The sequence below is a fragment of the Salmo salar genome, chromosome ssa10 (genome assembly GCF_905237065.1).
Source record: "Salmo salar chromosome ssa10, Ssal_v3.1, whole genome shotgun sequence".
Taxonomy (NCBI): Eukaryota; Metazoa; Chordata; class Actinopteri; order Salmoniformes; family Salmonidae; genus Salmo; species Salmo salar.
Genome location: NC_059451.1, coordinates 65,263,631 through 65,285,629, shown reverse-complemented (window position 1 = coordinate 65,285,629; position 21,999 = coordinate 65,263,631). Strand labels below are relative to the sequence as shown.

General features: G+C 42.5%; 1 protein-coding gene across 1 annotated transcript in view; it reads right to left on the bottom strand.

The window, feature by feature from the left end:
* Window positions 1-21,999, bottom strand: part of si:ch211-236l14.4 (SITS-binding protein) — an 89,866-nt gene that overhangs the window by 22,534 nt on the left and 45,333 nt on the right. The window contains exons 3-6 of the mRNA XM_014123862.2: window positions 7,136-7,343; window positions 6,528-6,678; window positions 718-924; window positions 6-250 (exon numbers count right to left, since the gene is read on the bottom strand). Of these exons, the coding sequence (XP_013979337.1) occupies window positions 6-250; window positions 718-924; window positions 6,528-6,678; window positions 7,136-7,343 (811 nt within the window). The remainder of the gene's footprint in view (window positions 1-5; window positions 251-717; window positions 925-6,527; window positions 6,679-7,135; window positions 7,344-21,999) is intronic.

Below are 21,999 nucleotides of genomic sequence, written 5' to 3'. Positions count from 1 at the left end.
CTCACCTTGTCCCTGCATTCATGATAGCCGACTCTTCTATCCTGGCTGCCACATCTGCCAGTTGGCCGATATACTGGTCTCCCCCGCCCAGGTCCAGCGGGTTCCCCTCTGCCCCCTCCAGATGGATGTACTCCATGCCCAAACGGGCCTGCAGCAAGCCCACCCGGTCCAGGAACCAGCTGACCGCCTCTGGGTTGCTGATGTTCAGCTTCACGCAGAACTGCCCTCGCCACTGGGTCAGCACAGGCACCTGGAAAGAGAGAGGGAGTAGATTGGACAATATGTCATTGTATGGCCTTTACATACTTAAAACATTAGAACATGCCAGACTTGGACAATACCTGAAGAGGACAAGCAGGAAATAAACACCACAATAAATATCAAATGCAAGGATGCCATTTTTTCTTTTTATCATCCAGATAACAACCACCCGCCACCCCATCACAACGGACACCTCCCTCAGGTCCAATGGATCTCCCATTTACACACTCATAGAAAAAACGGTGCTAAGTAGAACCATATAGCGTTCTTCGGCATGTCCCGATAGGGGAACCCATTACAAAAAACCCTTGTCTTCCAAAAAGGGTTTTTCGGATGAAAACGGTTCATGATAAAAACGTATCCCTTCGCAAAGAACCCTTTTGTAATCCTTTTTTCTGAGTGTAGAGGTCCACCACTCCCCAGGGCAGTGAGGGTTGGCTGGGCTAGGCTGCTTACCAGCCGCCCCTGTGGGGCTACGGGGAGGCTGAGCCAATAGGCCTCAGTGCCGTCCAGCAGGGACTTGTGGAACTGGGTGGTGTCCACGCTCAGGAACGGGGACAGGGTGATGGAAATGTTTAGAAGCTTGATCAGTGAGAGGTCCCTGAAGTCCCTGGTCTGTCTCTTGGATGTCCCCCTTTTCCTGCTGGTGAGGTAGTCATGGTCCTGTAGGGAGAGAGAAAGAGATATTGGAGCAGAAGACTGGAAGAGAGACAATGCGGGATATGAACTGGGAACTGAAGAAGACCATGTTGGTCAAAACATTGTGATCATATCACCTAAGCTTCATAAACAATTGGTGTTTGGGAGCAGCAATACAGTGAACTGACTTTTTTCTCTTCCTTTTTCTTTATTCTTTGAAAATTATAACCTGATTGAAAACAAGATGTTGCCGCTTTGCTTACTGACAAAGTTTCCATTTTTTATTGAAGTTACTTGTTTAGGTAGACCTAATCTTCATCACTTCAATAAATACATTTCAAAGTAAGCCATGTTCAACAACAGCTACACTATCAAATAATAATACTGTTGAAACATAACCAAGAAAGGGACACTGAAGGACACTATTGGTTGAAAAGAACAGACATTTCACAATTCTAAATTCTACTAATTCTCCTATTGAGTAAAGTAGCTGACTCATGCTGCCTTTGAACTCTGTGGCTGCTATAACTGCTAAGTAAAGATGTAACTATGGCGATATGACCTCTGTCACGACTGTTTAACATCTCATTTAATCGTCTGGTGATTAGACGTGAGGAAAAAAAGGGCGAAGGGGATTTGTAATGCTTATGTAATGGCATAACTAAGAAAGCCTTTTTATAAAAGTTGACCTTTTGAGCTTGACCCCATGAGGTCAACCATTACACAGTAATTATTACACTTTTGCCTATTTAGACACTTCATAAGCAAATATCATGAAGGGTGGAAAAGGGTTGTACTGCATTTGACAGAGCAACAGATGTAAGGACTGAGTATATCCCCTTAATGTAGCTTGGAAATTATTTGAGAAATATCTACCGATATGTAGTGCTTTATAGAGCATATGAATGCTCTATAAAGTCTTTACAAGTTGTATTTCATTTAAAGGGAGACCAATAGTCCCTTATAGTATTTACCACACTAGCTAGCTGTAAGTCGCTCTGGATAAGAGCCTGTGCTAAATGACTAAAATGTAAATGTACCATTGAATAATGCTTATCTAACAAAAATGTATGATCCAATTGTATTTTGTTTGGCCAACCTTACATTACACAGAGTTTTTTCAGCAATAAAGGCAGAAACCTGGCAGTCCTATTTATATCCCAATTCGCTCTATGCCAAGTGGTTGTTCCAACTCAAGGATCCGTTGTATAAAGCTAATATGGAAACTAGAAAATAAAACTTGTGGCTTGACTGATAACTCATGAATACTTGTAAAAATATAACGAGAGAGAAGCATAGTCCTTGCAGCAATTCATTGTTGCCGTTCGCATTCACACTTATGCTACTTTGCCAATCGTGCCAAAGTTTCCATACGCTAACTGTACCCTTGGATTATTTTACGTTATTAGCAAAGTGAACTGGGTGGCCTCAGCAACTGTAGAACGCCCTTTGATTAAGTTGGAAAAACTTTAAATCCGCTTAAGAGACGCTCTTGTTCTGAATCTAAAAAATATTATCCTTCTCTTTCTCTCGCAATGTTTCTTTCTCCATTATCCTTATTTTATTTCACTTCTTGGTCTATCTCTCCGTCCCTTACTTTCTCCACCTCTGTCTCCCTCTCCCCCTCTTTCTCTCAGTTTCTATTTTTCCCATCTCACACCCTCTCTGTCCCTCTATCCGCTCCCTCTCTCTTTTCCCCTCTCTCTCTCTCCCTCATTCACTCTCTCTCTCTCTTACTTTCTCTCTCTCTCTCTCTATCTTCTCTTCCATCTGTGGGAAAGTGACTGTGGAGATGGAACGCGAACCTGGTGTGTTATGATAGACAGTGAATTTAGAATAACAGGAGATGAACTGGCGACTCCTCTCCCATGTAGCTGAGGCACTAGCTAGGTGTCAGGTTCACCTAAACTAGTTTCTCTTGGCTCCCTGCCCTGCCTATCCCAGCCTCAGTCAAACGTCTCGGCTGTCCGACTATCAGCCGGGGGCATAGGACTATTTTTCTTCCTACAGATGTATTTGTTTTAATGAGATGTCAAGGTATTGCAGACACCGAGGGGTAGTACCTGACCTGCACAACCCAACATCTAAGCCGTTACACCAAGATATCAAATCAAAGACATTTTTGTCACATGTGCCGAATACGACAGGTGTAGACCTTACTGTGAAATGCGTACTTACAAGCCCTTAACCAACAATGCAGTTTTAAGAAAATCGAGCTAAGAAAATATTTACTAAATAAACTAAAGTAAAAATAATAATAAATAAAGTAACACAATGAAATAACAATAATGAAGCTATATACAGGGGGTACTGATACCAAGTCAATGTGCGGGGGTACAGGCTAGTAGAGGCAGGGGTAAAGTGACTATGCATAGATAATATGAGTAGGACTGTAGGACATCTCTTATGACCGAAAAGAGCTTCTGGACATCAGAACTGTGATTGCTCACCTAAAACTGGAATAAGAGTTATTCTTCAATGAGTCGGACGGGAGGGATATAATACAGACACCTGACCAGGCCCAGATCTCGGTTATTCGCTGGAGAAGGAAACGCAGATTTCGTGGAAAGAGATCAGGGTGCCTTGTGAGGATCAGGCAACGAATGGCTAATATGCCCATGCCTTCAGTCCTGCTAGCTAACATTCAGTTGCTGGAAAATAAATGGGATGAACTGAAACACGTTTATCCTACCAACGGGACATTAAAAACTGTAATATCTTATGTTTCACCGAGTCGTGGCTGAACGACGACGCTAAGAACATTCGGCTGGCGGGTTATACACTCTCTCGGCAGGACAGAACAGCAGCCTCTGGTAAGACACGGGGCGGGGGCCTATGCATTTATGTAAACAACAGCTGGTGCACGATATCTAAGGACGTCTCGAGGTTTTGCTCGCTGGAGGTAGAATATCTCATAAGCTGTAGACCACACTATCTACCTAGAGAGTTTTCATCTGTATTTTTCGTAGCTGTCTACATACCCCACAGACCGATGCTGACACTAACACCACACTCAATGAGCTGTATACAGCCATAAGCAAAAAGGAGAAACTTAAATCAGTCTTACCTAATTTCTATCAGCATGAAAAATGTGCAACCAGAGGTAAACATTTTTACTCCACACACAGAGACACGTACAAAGCTCTCCCTCGCCCTCCATTTGGCAAATTTGACCACAATTCTATCCTCCTGATTCCTGCTTACAAGCAAAAATGAAAGCAGGAAGAACCAGTGACTCGGTCAATAAAAAAGTGGTCAGATGAAGCAGATGCTAAGCTACAGGACTGTTTTTCTAGCACAGACTAAAATATGTTCCGGGATTCCTCCGATGGCATTGAGGAGTACACCACCTCAGTCATTGGCTTCATCAATAAGTGCATCGATGACGTTGTCCCCACAGTGACCGTACGTACATACACCAACCAGAAGCCATGGATTACAGGCAACATCCGCACTGAGCTAAAGGCTAGAGCTGCCGCTTTCAAAAAGCTGGACTAAAATCTGGAAGCTTATAAGAAATCCCGCTATGGCCTCCAACGAACCATCAAACAGGCAAAGCGTCAATACAGGAATAAGATCGAATCGTACTACACCGGCTCCGGTGCTCGTCGGATGTGGCAGGGCCTGCAAACTATTACAGACTACAAAGGCAAGCACAGCCGAGAGCTGCCCAGTGACACGAGCCTACCAGATGAGCTAAATAACTTCTATGCTTGCTTCGAGGCAAGTAACACTGAAACATGCATGAGAGCATTAGCTGTTCCGGACGACTGTGTGATCACGCTCTCCGCAGGTGATGTGAGAAAGACCTTTAAACAGGTCAAAATTCACAAGGCCACAGGGCCAGACGGATTACCAGGACGTGTACTCTGAGCATGTGCTGACCAACTGGCAAGTGTCTTCACTGACATTTTCAACCTCTCCCTGTCTGAGTCTGTAATACCAACATGTTTCAAGCAGACCACCAAGAACACTAAGGTAACTTGCCTTAAATGACTACCGACCTGTAGCACTCACGTCTGTAGCCATGAAATGCTTTGAAAGGCTGGTCATGGCTCACATCAACACCACTGTCCCAGAAACCCTAGACTCACTCCAATTAGCATACCGCACCAACAGATCCACAGATGATGCAATCTCTATTGGACTCCACACTGCCCTTTCACACCTGGACAAAAGGAACACCTATGTGAGAATGCTATTCACTGACTACAGCTCAGCGTTTAACACCATAGCGCCCTCAAAGGTCATCACTAAGCTAAGGAACCTGGGACTAAACACCTCCCTCTGCAATTGGATCCTGGACTTGCTGATGGGCCGCCCCCAGGTGGTAAGGGTAGGTAACAACATATCTGCTACGCTGATCCTCAACACGGGGGCCCCTCAGGGGTGCGTGCGCAGTCCCCTCCTGTACTCCCTGTTCACTCATGACTGCAATGACAACAACCTCTTCCTCAACGTGATCAAGACAAAGGAGATGATTGTGGACAACAGGAAAAGGAGGATCGAGCACGCCCCTATTGCCATCGACGGGGCTGTAGTGGAGCAGGTTGAGAGCTTCAAGGTCCTTGGCGTCTACATCACCAACAAACTAATATGGTCTAAGCACACCAAGACAGTCGTGAAGCAAGCACGACAAAACCTATTCCCCCTCAGGAGACTGAAAAGATTTGGCATGGGTTCTCAGATCCTCAAAAGGTTTTACAGCTGCACCATCGAGAGCATCCTTTACGATTAAATGTTCAGTAGTCTTATGGCTTGTGGGTAGAAGCTGTTAAGGAGCCTTTTGGACTTAGACTTAGCGCTCCTCTACCACTTACCGTGTGGTAGCAGAGAGAACAGTCTATGATTTGGGTGACTTGAGTCTTTGACCATTTTTTAGGCCTTCCTCTGGCACCGCCTAGTATATAGGTCCTGGATGGAAGGAAGTGTGACCCAGTGATGTACTGGGCTGTACACACTACCCTCGGTTGTGCCTCACGGTCGGATGGCGAGCAGTTGCCATACCAGGCGGTGATGCAACTGGTCAGGATGCTCTCGATGTTGCAGCTGTAGAACTTTTTGAGGACCTGGGGACCCATGCCAAATATTTTCAGTGTCCAGAGGGGGAAAGGCATTGTTGTGCCCTCTTCACGACTTTCTTGGTGTGTTTGGACCATGATAGTTTGTTGGTGATGTGGACACCAAGGAACTTGAATCTCTCGACCTGCTCCTCTACAGCACCATCGATGTGAATGGGGGTGTGTTCGGCCCTCCTTTTCTGTAGTCCATGATCATCTCCTTTGTCTTGCTCACGTTGAGAGAGGGGTTGTTGTCCTGGCACCACAAATACACATCCGAACCTCTCGACTTGTTTGTGAGGTGCTGTTGGGCAAATAAAGTTTTCTATACTACCCCTTATTTTCAAAAACCTTTTTGGGGGTAGCCTCGAGCAGGACTCAAACCTGGGTCCAGCGACTGTCAATCAAACACCTTGGAGGATCAAAATGAAGACGAGAGAGGAGGCGAGGGTAACACTTTATTTTTCAGGCCGCTGCTTACCAGGTAGTTAATTAGAAACTGCTTGTCATAATGGTAATCATTTGGGTTGAATTCTTTGACGTAAGGAGAGGAGAGAAGGGACATACCATGTCGGCGAGGAGGGCGGTGGAATGTTCGTTGAGGCTGATGGCCCCCTCTCCCAGCTGGTGTCTCCTCAGACGGTTGGAGAAAGTCCTCAACTCCCTCTCTACCTTTGGCCCTGAGTCCACACTGGCCAGAAGCTTCCAGAAAGGCAACCTGGATGAGGGACGGATGGACAGACAGATATTTGGTCAATTAGACCGAAATTCTAACCTGAGATCCACATGCATACATTGTTTGACATCAATGCGTTATGTATCAATTATGCGACTGCTGATTTAAAAGCACAGGCATCTCAAGTTAGGATTCCAACTGAAATGGAAATTTGTGAGATCTCGTTGGGTTTCAATCAATCCGCACTAGCTGACACCCGCATAGCTGGTGTCTTGGCAGTGTTGGAAGTGGAATTGCGTTAGAGCTGTCATATCCATAAGCGGCTACCGGCGTTATACCAATCGTAGACATTGCCTGTGGATGCATCTAGTCGCGTTATGAATAGGTAATGATCTCCATCCATAAGTTATTACACATAGCTCGATTTTTTGTTAAATGTCCACTATCATCTAAATTAAATGTAATACAATTCAGGAAGACGAAGATGAGGGAGTTGTACCATAAGACATCCAAGTTGGGCAGCTCCCTGCTGGGCGATGAGAGCTGCTGCAGCGCCTCCTGGTGTACAGCCCTGATGTTGTGGCCCACGCACACAGTGTACTGAAGCGGGGTGCGCTCCAGGCTGGAGGGAGACTGCAGGCAAAAATGCTGTCGGCTCTCCATTCCCACCTGAAGAGGAACATCTGGGGACACCAGCACTGCTACACCTGGAGGAGAGAGAGAGAGAGAGAGAGACTCAGGTTAAGATCTATAGTAAATAAATAAGGAACCTCAAACCCTTTGTCTAACCAAAGGGGGCTGTATAGGAAAAAACACTAAAATAAGGTTGCTGCCCCTGTCATCGCCAAGCCTATCTCCAACCTTTTTAACCTGTCTCTCCTTTCTCGGGAGGTTCGCATTGCTTGGAAGGCAGCCACGGTTTATCAAAAGTGTTGAAAAAACTTGTCAATAATCAACTGACTGGCTTTCTTGATGTCTATAGTATTCTCTCGGGAAGGCAATCTGGTTTCCGCTCAAGTTATGGATGTGTCACTGCAACTTTAAAGGTCCTCAATGAGATGTCACCATTGCCCTTGATTCTAAGTAACGTTGTCCTGATATTTTTATTGACTTGGCCAAAGCTTTTGATACGGTAGACCATTCCATTCTTGTGGGCCGGCTAAGGAGTATTGGTGTCTCTGAGGGTCTTTGGGCTGGTTTGCGAACTACTTCTCTCAAAGAATGCAGTGTATAAAGTCAGAAATTCTGCTTTCTCAACCACTGCCTGTCACCAAGGGAGTACCCCAAGGCTCGATCCTAGGCCCAGTGCTCTTCACAATTTAAATCAACAACATAGCTCAGGCAGTAGGCAGCTCTCTCATCCATTTATATGCAGATGATACAGTCTTATACTCAGCTGGCCCCTCCCCGGATTTTGTGTTAAATGCTCCACAACAAAGCTTTCTTACTGTCCAACAAGCTTTCTCTACCCTTAACCTTGTCCTAAATACCTCCAAATCAAATGTAATGTGGTTTGGTAAGAAGAATGCCTTTCTTCCCACAGGTGTTATTCCTACCTCTGACGGTTTAGAGGTTGAGGTAGTCACCTCATACACAAGTACAGTCGTGGCCAAAAATTTTGAGAATGACACAAATATTAATTTTCACAAAGTCTGCTGCCTCAGTTTGTATGATGGCAATTTGCATATACTCCAGAATGTTATGAAGAGTGATCAGATGAATTGCAATGAATTGCAAAGTCCCTCTTTGCCATGCAAATGAATTTCCCAAAAACATTTCCACTGCATTTCAGCCCTGCCACAAAAGGACCAGCTGACATAATGTCAGTGATTCTCTCGTTAACACAGGGGTGAGTGTTGACAAAGACAAGGCCGGAGATCACTCTGTCATTCTGATTGAGTTCGAATAACAGACTCGAAGCTTCAAAAGGAGGGTGGTGCTTGGAATCATTGTTCTTCCTCTGTCAATCATGGTTATCTGCAAGGAAACACATGCCGTCATCATTGCTTTGCACAAAAAGGGCTTCACAGGCAAGGATATTGCTGCCAGTAAGATTGCACCTAAATCAACCATTTATCGGATCATCAAGAACTTCAAGGAGAGCGGTTCAATTGTTGTGAAGAAGGCTTCAGGGCACCCAAGAAAGTCCAGCAAGCGCCAGGACCATCTCCTAAAGTTGATTCAGCTGCGGGATCGGGGCACCACCAGTACAGAGCTTGCTCAGGAATGGCAGCAGGCAGGTGTGATTACATCTGCACGCACAGTGAAGCGAAGACTTTTGGAGGATGGCCTGGTGTCAAGAAGGGCAGCAAAGAAGCCACTTCTCTCTAGGAAAAACATCAGGGACAGACTGATATTCTGAAAAAGGTACAGGGATTGGACTGCTGAGGACTGGGGTAAAGTCATTTTCTCTGATGAATCCCCTTTCCGATTGTTTGGGGCATCTGGAAAAAAGCTTGTCCGGAGAAGACAAGGTGAGCGCTACCATCAGTCCTGTGTCATGCCAACAGTAAAGCATCCTGAGACCATTCATGTGTGGGGTTGCTTCTCAGCCAAGGGAGTGGGCTCACTCACAATTTTGCCTAAGAATACAGCCATGAATAAAGAATGGTACCAACACATCCTCCGAGAGCAACTTCTCCCAACCGTCCAGGAACAGTTTGGTGACGAACAATGCAAATATTGACTCTTTGTATCAACTTCATGTAATTGTCAATAAAAGCCTTTGACACTTATGAAATGCTTGTAAATATACTTCAGTATTCCATAGTAACATCTGACAAAAATATCTAAAGACACTGAGGTAGCAAACTTTGTGGAAATGAATATTTGTGTGATTGTCACGTCCTGACCCTTGTAAGAGGTCATTTTCCATAGTAGAGTGGTCAGGGCGTGACAGGTGGTTGTTTTGGGTGGTTTTGGGTTTTCTGTTTATATATGGGTTTTTTCTAGATTTCTACTTCTATGTTTTGTTTTCTATGTTTTGGCCGGGTATGGTTTCCAATCAGAGGCAGGTGTCTATCGTTGTCTCTGATTGGAAGCCATACTTAGGCAGACTGTTTTTCCTTTGGATTTTGTGGGTAGTTGTTTTCCGTTTTGTCAGTGTGTACCTTACGGAACTGTTGTTGGTCGTTTTATTGTTTTGGTTCAAGTGTCTTCATTAAAAGTAAAAGAAATTAGCACTATACACGCTCCGCCTTGGTCTACTCATTTCGATGCTTGTGACAGTCGTTCTCAAAACTTTTAGCCACGACTGTACTTGGGAGTATGGCTAGAAGGTGCACTGTCCTTCTCTCAGCACTTATCAAAGCTGCAGGCTAAAGTTAAATCTAGACTTGGTTTCCTCTATCGTAATCGCTCCTCTTTCACCCCAGCTGCCAAAATGACCCTGATTCAGATGACCACCCTACCCATGCTAGATTACGGACACATAATTTATGGATTGGCAGAAAAGGGTGCTCTCGAGCGGCTAGATTTTCTTTACCATTCGGCCATCAGATTTGCCACCAATGCTCCTTATAGAACACATCACTGAACCCTATACTCCTCTGTAAACTGGTCATCTCTGTATACCTGTCGCAATACCCACTGGTTGATGCTTATTTATAAAACTCTCTTAGGCCTCACTCCCCCCTATCTGAGATATCTACTGCAGCCTTCATCCTCCACATAAAACACCCATTCTGCCAGTCACATTCTGTTAAAGGTCCCCAAAGCACACACATCCCTGGGTCGCACCTCTTTTCAGGTCGCTGCAGCTAGTGACTGGAACGAGCTGCAACAAACACTCAAACTGGACAGTTTTATCTCAATCTCTTCATTCAAAGACTCAATCATGGACACTTACTGACAGTTGTGGCTGCTTTATGTGATGTATTGTTGTCTCTACCTTCTTGCCCTTTGTGCTGTTGTCTGTGCCCAATAATGTTTGTACCCTGTGCTGCTGCCATGTTGTGTCGCTACCATGCTGTGTTGTCATGTGTTGCTGCCTTGCTATGTTGTTGTCTTAGGTCTCTCTTTATGTAGTGTTGTGTTGTCTTTCTTGTGAGTTTTGTGAGTTTTGTCCTATATTTATATTGTATTTATTTATTTATTTTAATCCCAGGACCCGTCCCCCCGGAGGCCTTTTGACTTTTGGTAGGCCATCATTGTAAATAGGAATTTGTTCTTAACTGACTTGCCTAGTTAAATAATAAATAAATTGAGAGAGAGAGAGAGAGAGAGAGAGAGAGAGAGAGAGAGAGAGAGAGAGAGAGAGAGAGAGAGAGAGTAATACATTTCTGGTTCTATGCACATGTACAACAAGCCTGAGACCGGGGTTTAATCCCTGTGTCTACCCTTCACTCTGCATCTCCTGCTCACCTGAATCTACATTAGAATCTCATCTGATGATAGAGAAAGAGAGAGGGAGGATGAGAGCGATCGTTAAAGGGAGTGAGGACTGAGGGAGGGAACGAGTAATGGGGTTAAGACCCACAACAACATATAGAGAGAGCCCTTACACACACAGTCTAAATCAGCCACAGCTAAAGTATTTAAAAGTAATTGACATAATGTGTTAGATGCAGGTCTGCCGCTGACAATGCTTCTTAAATGGTACATCGTGTTTAGTTCCTATTGGGTTGTACCTGTTTTGTGACTGCCTATTCACATTTGTTTTGTTTACCTGATGGGTCACCAGAGAACTGTGAGTCACAAATCACGATGCAGGAACATTTGAGAGTCACAGGCTCGGAAATGACAGTCAGATGCCAGTGAAATGACATAGTGTGAGAGAGCGAGAGGGGTGACATAATGTGTGAGAGAGAAGGGAGATAGGTGTTGTGGCAATGGTGGGGGATTGGGTGGTAGAGTCAGCTGATCTCAGTGCATGGTAGTGGGAAAAGCATCTTTAGGATGATATCTAGGGGCTCAATACCAATCAAACCGCCATTGGGGTATTCACGCTTGGTCAAATATACTCAAATACTGGTCTTGCGTAATGTGTAAAAACCTACAACTACTACCAGTTACTCTCCCCTACAGCAGGTGCCCCATCATACATCCTTTCATAGTGCTCAATTCTGCTTAACCAACCAAGCAACCACAATCTTAAACCCCCTAAGTTCAATGCCACGCCATAACTGAAATATAATTAGCATAATCAAAATCTGTCAGTTTAAGCTAGAGATCTGTTTTTTTTGCATTGGATGAGTCTCAATCCACCGCATCTGCATATGTCGCACTTCTGTACTTACAGTGAAAGGTGACAGAGCTAGAGCAGTGTTTGTCAGACCATGAGACATCCCGAAAATCGGTCTTCTCACAAAATCTTTTCCTCTATGAAAGAAGAGACTCCCATGAACACCATGGTGTTCTGTGTTTTGCTCTATGACCCTCACAAGCGTCTTGGGACTCATCTGAAGTTGGTATAGCCGATCTGCCAACATCTATCTGTAGCATAAAACAACCATCTCACTGTACATGTCAGTTGTTTTGCTCTAGGATGCCCACAGGCCTCACAAGACTCAAGACTCTTCTGAAGGTCCCCCGGTACCAGTTGAAAAAATGAATGGAAGTATATATGGAGACTGTTTAGTTCCACAAATAAGGGGTTAAATACATGTGTAAAAAAAATATATACATATATACTGTTCAAAAAAATAAAGGGAACACTTAAACAACACATCCTAGATCTGAATGAAATAAATAATCTTATTAAATACTTTTTACTTTACATAGTTGAATGTGCTGAATCACACAAAAATAATCAATGGAAATCCAATTTATCAACCCATGGAGGTCTGGATTTGGAGTCACACTCAAAATTAAAGTGGAAAACCACACTACAGGCTGATCCAACTTTGATGTAATGTCCTTAAAACAAGTCAAAATGAGGCTCAGTAGTGTGTGTGGCCTCCACGTGCCTGTATGACCTCCCTACAACGCCTGGGCCTGCTCCTGATGAGGTGGCGGATGGTCTCCTGAGGGATCTCCTCCCAGATCTGGACTAAAGCATCCGCCAACTCCTGGACAGTCTGTGGTGCAACGTGGCGTTGGTAGATGGAGTGAGACATGATGTCCCAGATGTGCTCAATTGGATTCAGGTCTGGGGAACAGGCGGGCTAGTCCATAGCATCAATGCCTTCCTCTTGCAGGAACTGCTGACACACTCCAGCCACATGAGGTCTAGCATTGTCTTGCATTAGGAGGAACCCAGGGCCAACCGCACCAGCATATGGTCTCACAAGGGGTCTGAGGATCTCATCTCGGTACCTAATGGCAGTCAGGCTACCTCTGGCGAGCACATGGAGGGCTGTGCGGCCCCTCAAAGAAATGCCACCCCACACCATGACTGACCCACCGCCAAACCGGTCATGCTGGAGGATGCTGCAGGCAGCAGAACGTTCTCCACGGCGTCTCCAGACTCTGTCACGTCTGTCACGTGCTCAGTGTGAACCTGCTTTCATCTGTGAAGGGCACAGGGCGCCAGTGGCGAATTTGCCAATCTTGGTGTTCTCTGGCAAATGCCAAACGTCCTGCACGGTGTTGGGCTGTAAGCACAACCCCCACCTGTGGATGTCGGGCCCTCATACCACCCTCATGGAGTCTGTTTCTGACCGTTTGAGCAGACACATGCACATTTGTGGCCTGCTGGAGGTCATTTTGCAGGGCTCTGGCAGTGCTTCTCCTGCTCCTCCTTGCATCAGTGTTGCTTCCTAAGTGGACAGTTTGATTTCACAGAAGTGTGATTGACTTGGAGTGACATTGTGTTGTTTAAGTGTTCCCTTTATTTTTTTGAGCAGTGTATATATTTGACTGGTTTCAGGCATATGTCACGTGTAAAAAGTCGTTTTTTGGTAGAAATACCTTCTGGAACATGTGAACTTTCATGTACCTTAATAACAAACGTGTATGCCATCTGTAAATACGAATACAATTGTTAAATTACGCGCCTAGTTGCTTTAGCCACAGAAAAAGGAAGGAATCTTCCCGCTAGCCATGATTGGACGAGATAATGGCTTCTGTTTATAATGAGCTGCTAAGTTGTTGTAGGTAATCCTTTCAAACTGGATTTTTTTGTTGAAAGATATCTCTCCACTTTCTGGAAGACCGAGTTTTAAAATCAGTGGAATGCCCATTGGAAGCAGAGTATGATAGCTAAGGAGATGGAGAAAATTCAGGCGTTTGATTGCAAATTTGGAGGGAGTCGAAAAGAGAACACAGAAGGCTGTTGTATAAAACACCTGTCTTCGGATTACATCTTCAAACTAAAGGCAACCATGGCATCCGCAACAGAGAAGGAGAAGCCTTCATCCATGTTTACAGGAAAAAGAGCTAAATTTAGCAAAATGTTCAGATATTATAAGTTTCTAATTTCGTCAGAAAGTCATTTTTCATTGCAAGGTAATGCGTACTGTTAGCTACCTAGCTAACTTTAACTGGCTGGCTCGCTAGCTAATGTTACATGTATGATCTGTGTAGTAATATTATTTGTGTCTCAGAGCCATTTGCATTGCTAGTTATAGCCTAATGTTAGCTAGCTAGCTAACATTGAACCTAGTTTGTTAGCATTTAGCTACCTGTAGATTAATGCAGGGTAGTAATGTTATGTTTGGATTATGGTTAATTGTTTAGCTAGCTAGCTACATGTCTGATAAGAGAATTATCTAATAAGGGTAAATTAATCAATAATCCATCATTAATTAGTAGTTATGGAGCATGGATAATTAATAATTAATGTACTGAACGTTAGTCTCATAAAGGTCTAGTAGAGGCTGGAAAGGGAGAGAAATGTGTGTGTGAATTTAGAGATACCGGGAGGAGCCTTCAAGGTTCTCCTAATCTATGGGGAAAGGAACAGGCAGTGCTGGAACAGTGGTAGCAGGTCAAGGAAGAGATACTGTTCACCTACTGTCTGTGCGTATGTGTGTGCATAGGTTATCTACTTTTGGGTGTGGATGTGTGTGCGTATCGGAGAGAGAGGATAAAATGAACATCTTTGTTATTCGGACCTCAGAACGTTCTCTGAATAAACTGAACAGACCTTTTGCAGAAAGCTGAGTCCTTGCCTAATTATGATCCCAGTGTCTTACAAACCCTGTTGGATTAATCAAGGCTTATTGATTGTTAATTTATAGCATTAGGATATAAAATTCCATTATCAATGTCTAAACAAGACTCCACTATGCAAGTAACCATTTCACTGTACCGTTTACACCTTCTGTATCCTGTGCATGTGAGAAATAAACTATGATTTTATTTGATATAGTGTGTGTTTACCAGAGACAGTAACGTGAAGAACAACATTACCCGCACCAAATTCAAATTAGGATATAACGTTAGGCCAACGACACAGTGTCCATCTTCTAAAGTGTTCTGTTAGAATGCCCTGCTATTATTTCTTCACAATCACAACTGTAAGCTATTTTCTTTAATATTCTGTAACTTGTAAATAATGGTCTTGTTGGGAGATTATTTTCCTGTAATAATGAACTGTATACAGACATGTCGATAGACGTAGTATAAACCAGCCTTTAGTCTTGAAATCTTTGGTTGTTTAGTATGGCCTCACAAAGAAGAGCTCTCCAGTAGGTGTACCAAAACATTCAAGGGCCATTTTCTCAAAAGTGGGGTTACACGTTTATCAACTGTCAAAGCAGAATTACTTTCCCATTGTTCCACAACTGTAGTGTATGATATACAATTTTCTTGCTCTTGGACTCTACTTTTATTCAATGTAAAAAACACAATTTAAAATGTTGCTACATAGACCGAATCGAGCTGGTCGGTCACATATATGTTTCCTGACTTCCTTGTGATTTTTTTGTGGGGACTATCTGTTGTTCCATTCAAAATGATCCTTGGTATAGCTTAGAACTTCCCAGCTTAGTAGAACTTCCCAACTTTAGTTGAAGTTAAATCTTATTTCTGAGTTAGTGTTATTTCAAAACCATTTTGAAGTTGGAAAGCAGGTTATTTTAACTCGTTTCACGAAGGCAATTCACAAAAATGTTTGCAGAGTGGCCGATTAACTTCGTAATTTCCATGAACAAGCACAAGTGGCACAAGTTCGTGGCACAGGTTTAGCAATTTCTTCTTGCCCATAGCAATTTTTGTGAAACGAGCCCCATAATCTCCTGTCTAGAATTTTTGCAAGTGGAAATGGACTGTATCCTTGCTTGCTTTCCACATGCTTTTGAATGCACCAATAACTGATACAATCTGTTTCCACTAGCATTGCAATATTCTTCATAAATGCTAACCAGGAGATTCTGGACGTTACTAAATAACCAGCTAACGAACTTGGTTAGCAAAAATTGGTTTGCTGCCACCTAGGCAAATAAAAAATATAAACTTTCAGTTTTTAAGAAATCCACAACAAAGTACACGTTAACAGACCATTTTTCTACACAGCAAAATCAAATCTATTTAACTTCGCAATTGTTTTCTTGGGACAGTTAACCTAAAGCATATCTTTCTCTACTCTCATATCCTCTCTCTCTCCCTCACTCCTGTTTGTATTTATGGTGTTCACAGCCTCCATGTGAAATGAGATTATGTGAACCAGATAATTGTGTCCACAGATGTAGCTGCCCTACCAGGAATGCCTCCTACCTCTCAGGTTACCTCCCTCCTCACCTCACCCCCCACCAACCTCCTTTCCACCATCCATGTCTCTACCAGGTCTCTCTTATGAAACTGTCCCATGCCCTGCCCCATACACCAGGACAGAATCCTATATAGTTACCCCTATAAACACTGATATAAGGTCATTTTTGCATTTCCCCACCATTATGGTTTAGGTTACAATCATGGGAGGGTAGGCTAATCCTAAATCGGTGCCTAACTAAGGTCAATTTGGGCCGTGTCCGAGAGTCCGAGAACCCTGAGAACCGAGCTCCTTAAGACTCAAATGTGGGTCTCTCTTGTTTCAATGGCTTTACTGTGATCACGCCGGCAATTGATCACAATAAGATCAGATGAGTAGTCTGCTGTACATGCTGTACTATATAAAGTCTATTATATGCCAGGGGATCAGAAAAAAATAGCAGTGGCTCTGATTGTTCCTGTGTAACAACAAGGAATATTCTCTCTAACTCATAACATGACTATGCTGATGGATTTTTCTCTGTCTTTGCTCCAACAACACAGTACCTTGACATATATTTTTACTTAATTCACAAATTCTAATATCAAATTGCCAATAAATACATTAATTATTCTGTCCAGCACCTCATGAGAAGTGAAACGCCTCGGACCGCAAACATTTTCTCAATGTGGTCCGAAAGCACGGTACAAAATTAGTCAATACATTTTCAATAAAATAACAGTGATGGTGCGAGCATGTGTGTGCAATGGAGAATGTCAAAGGGATAGTGGTAACACTTCAGCCGCCTTTCCCAAGGTATTAAGTCACCACCCCACTCTTAATGACCAAATACATTGCATTTCTTAAGTTTTAATTGTGGATCAGCATCTAAATATAAACTGTACAGGCAGCCAAATTGATTATGGGTAACTATTTCAGTCCACTTTAAGCACTAATGGTACTCACGTTAACTATACTGTAATTGGGTTCATATTTTAAACTGATACTTAACAATATGACGTAGCAGGATGAACTGCTGATGAGCGATGTTACACTTGCAAAAAATATCTGCACATGTGCATGGGTGGTCTTCACACTGCTGCAAAGCTGTGGGACCAAAACAGCAGAGAAAAAAAAAGATCTGCACATGTGCATGGGTGGTCTTCACACTGCTGCAAAGTTGTGGGACCAAAACAGCAGAGAAAGTTTAGCGTTGTGATTCATATTCTTCATTGTTGCAGAAATCAGATGATATTACTATTTACTTCATGCATCGCTGACTCTACCTTTAAAACATGTATTATTTATATTCATCGTTGTTGCAGAAATCGGATGATATTACTGTTTACTTCATGCATTGCTACCTTTAAAACAGGTATTATTTAAGTATCAGTACTCAGTAGGAAAGACGTGGCAATAATCTGTACCGTTTAGCTACGACCCACTTCAACCACCTGAAAAGAGTTCACCGTTGAAAAGTATGAACTTGAGTCACCGACAACAAACACTGGCAATCCGTAAACTTTGCCACTTCCAAAGCCTTGCATAAAAATGAAACATAAAAATGAAACAGAGAGCATTAAGATAGAAAGGAAGAGGAAAGGAGAAGATGAAGTGTAAAAATATGTCACACAACTGTGTGTGTGTGTGTGTGTGTGTGTGTGTGTGTGTGTGTGTGTGTGTGTGATGTCATCTAGAGTGGCATCCACATACAGTGCCTTCAGAAAGTATTTATACCCTTTGACTTATTCCACATTTTGTGTCACAGCCTGAATTCAAAATGGATCAAAAAATATATATCACCTTTCTACACACAATACTCCATAATGACAAAGTGAAAACAATGAAATACAGAAATAACTCATTTACATAAGTATTCACACCATTGAGTAAATAAATGTTAGAATCACCTTTGTAAGCGATTACAACTGAGTATTTCTGAGTCTCTAAGAGCTTTGCCCACTGGATTTTACAATATTTGCACATTATTCTTAAAAAAATTCTCCAAGCTCTGTCAAGTTAGTTGTTGATCATTGCTAGACAGCCATTTTCAAGTCTTGCCATAGATTTTCAAGACTATTTAAGTCAAGACTGTAACCAGGCCACCCAGGAACAATTAATGTAACCTTGATAAGCAACTCCAGTGTATATTTGGCCTTGTATTTTAGGTTATTGTGCTGCTGAAAGGTGAATTTGTCTCCCAGTGTCTGTTTGAAAGCAGATTGAACCATTTTTATCCTAAAAAAACTCCCTATTCCTTGCCGATGACAAGCAGAACCATAGCATGATGCCGCCACTACCATGCTTGAAAATATGAAGTGGTACTCAGTGATGTTGGATTTTCCCCAAACATAACGCTTTGTATTCAGGACATGAAGTTCATTTCTTTGACACATTTTTTGCAGTTTTACTTTAGTGCCTTATTGTAAACAGGATGCATGTTTTGGAATATTTGAATTCTGTACAGGCTTCCTTATTATCAATCTGTCATTTAGGTTAGTTTTGTGGAGTAACTACAATGTTGTTGATCCATCTTCAGTTTTCTCCTATCACAGCCATTAAACTCTGTAACTGTTTTAGTCACCACTGGCCTCATGGTGAAATCTCTGATGAGGTTTTCTTCCTCTCCAGCTACTGAGCTAGGAAGGACGCCTGTATCTTTGTAGTGACTGGGTGTATTGATACTCCAATCTGAAGTGTAATTAATAACCATCATGCTCAAAGGGAAATTCAATGTCTGTTTTTTTTCTACCAATAGGTGCCCTTTGCGAGACATTGGAATACCTCCCTGGTCTTTGTGGTTGAATCTCTGTTTAAAATTCACTGCTCGACTGAGGGACCTTACAGATAATTGTATGTGTGGGGTACAGAGATGAGGTAGTCATTCAAAAATAATGGTAAACACTATAATTGCACACAGAGTGAGTCCATGCAACGTATTATGTGACTTGTTAAGCACATTTTTACTCCTGAACTTTTTTTAGGCTTGGCATAACAATTTCAGCTTTTCATTTTGAATTAATTTGTACACAATGGCTGTCCCCAACAACCAAAAAATCGTGGTCGATCAAGAGTCTTCTGTTCTTTTGACCAATAGATTCGTCAAATTTTTTAAACATGTATTTTTCCATTTTTTGACACATCCTATGTGTTTTAATCAAATCAACTATATTCACTGAGCTCTTCTGATGCTTTAAGTACACGGTTTGATTAAATAATTAAGACACACAAACGACTAGAGGGAGTCCACCAGCAATTTATTTGATTTTGCTTGGTCGGGCTCAGACTTGCTGTGCTGTGTAAAAAAAAGACAGCGAGTGACAAGTACCCGTTCTCTCTCTCTCCTTCCTGCTGCAGCGACCACCACAGAACATCAGTGTTTATTGCGCTGTCCGTGTTGCTGAAGCTGCAACATAATTACAGCCATTTCTGACTGAAAAGTTCTGTTACTGAAATCCCCCATTTGTTTAGGAAAAACTTTCCCTATTCCCTCAACACTTGCTCTCTTTACCTGACACATGTATGCATAGCATGCACATGACCATAGACCTATTTGCTTAGGACTAGTATTACTAGAGAACGTTGGTTATGTAATTATTATTCCAGAAAGTGCGTTATTCCAGAGGATGATTCGAATGGGATTCGTTTTTTCCAAACTGCCCCCAGTAATTATTAATTTTCTTTCCAATAAATTGACAGTTATGACAGAAGCCTGGATGTTTTTATTCTAGGCATGAAGTTACAGTATTTCAACCTGTCCAGGTGATAGGGCCACACAGATAACTCGAGTTGGTTCCCAAGTTTCTAAACCATAGCAAACCATATTTCCTATACTGTCGCCATAATATTTTAATCGAGGAAGTGTGATCATAATCATTAGGATATTTTAGCGTTCCGCAGTACGTCCTAAATGTTTTTTACGTACAAAGTTTTACATTATTAGCTCAGGAAATTTTTTGTTTCATTACATACAGCTGGGAAGAACTATTGGATATTAGAGCGGCGGTAACGCACCAGAACTACCAGCATTACGACCAGGAATACGACTTCCCTGGAGCAGATCTTTTGTTCACTCTCCGCAGAGCAACTGAACTTATTCCAGAGGCCGACCCAAAATATCGCCGGCGGAGGAGAGGCACTCGAGGCGGCCTGTTGGTTTGACTTAGGAGGCGCGCACACCACCCACCGCTTCCGAGTATATTACTCGCTAATGTTCAGCCTTTGGATAACAAAGTTGATGAGCTTAGAGCAAGGAATTCTTTCCAGAGAGACATGGGGGCCTGTAACATACTTTGTTTCACGGAAACATGGCTCTCTCGGGATACTCTGTCAGACTCGGTAAAGCCAGCAGGATTCTCAGTACATCGTGCAGACAGGAATACATATCGCTACGAGAGGGGTTTGTTTCATGATTAACGACTCATGGCATAATTCTAGGAACATACAGGAACGCAAGTAATTTTGTTCACCCGACCTAGAATACCTCACAATTAAATGCAGACCATATTATCTCCCAAGAGAATTCTCCTCCGTCATCGCCACGGCCGTTTTACATCCCACCTCAAGCCGACACCTCGACGGCCCTCAAAAGAACTTCACTGGACATATCCTGAGGCTGCATTTATTGTAGCTGGGGATGTTAACCTGTTGGGTCTAGGGGGCAGCATTTGCACGTCTGGATAAAAAAAATGTACCCGATTTAATCTGGTTACTAATCCTACCCAGTAACTAGAATATGCATATACTTATTATATATGGATAGAAAACACTCTAAAGTTTCCAAAACTGTTTGAATGGTGTCTGTGAGTATAACAGAACTCATTTGGCAGGCAAAACCCTGAGACATTTTCTGACAGGAAGTGGATACCTGATGTGTTGTATTGACTTTAAACCTATCCCATTGAAAAACACAGGGGTTTAGGAATATTTTGGCACTTCCTATTGCTTCCACTAGATGTCACCAGCCTTTACAAAGTGTTTTGAGTCTTCTGGAGGGAGATCTGACCGAACAAGAGCCATGGAACGGTGATGTCCCATTAGACACCTGGCGCGCTACTTCATGTTGGGTACCCTCGTTCCAATACGTTATAAAAGACTATGCATTCGTCCACCTTGAATATTATTCATGTTCTGGTTAAAAAAGGCCCTAATGATTTATGCTATACAACGTTTGACATGTTTGAACGAACGGAAATATATTTTTTCCCCTCGTTCATGACGAGAAGTCCGGCTGGCTTACATCATGTGCTAACGAGACGGAGATTTTTGGACATAAATGATGAGCTTTTTTGAACAAAACTACATTCGTTATGGACCTGTGATACCTGGAAGTGACATCTGATGAAGAGAATCAAAGGTAATGGATTATTTACATAGTATTTTCGATTTTAGATCTCCCCAACATGACGTCTAGTCTGTATCGCAACGCGTATTTTTCTGGGCACAGTGCTCAGATTATTGCAAAGTGTGATTTCCCAGTAAGGTTATTTTTAAATCTGGCAAGTTGATTGCGTTCAAAAGATGTAAATCTATAATTCTTTAAATGACAATATAATATTTTACCAATGTTTTCTAATTTTAATTATTTAATTTGTGACGCTGACTTGACTGCCGGTTATTGGAGGGAAACGATTTCCTCAACATCAATGCCATAGTAAAACGCTGTTTTTGTATATAAATATCAACTTGATAGAACTAAAAATGCATGCATTGTCTAACATAATGTCCTAGGAGTGTCATCTGATGGAGATTGTAAAAGGTTAGTGCATCATTTTAGCTGGTTTTATGGTTTT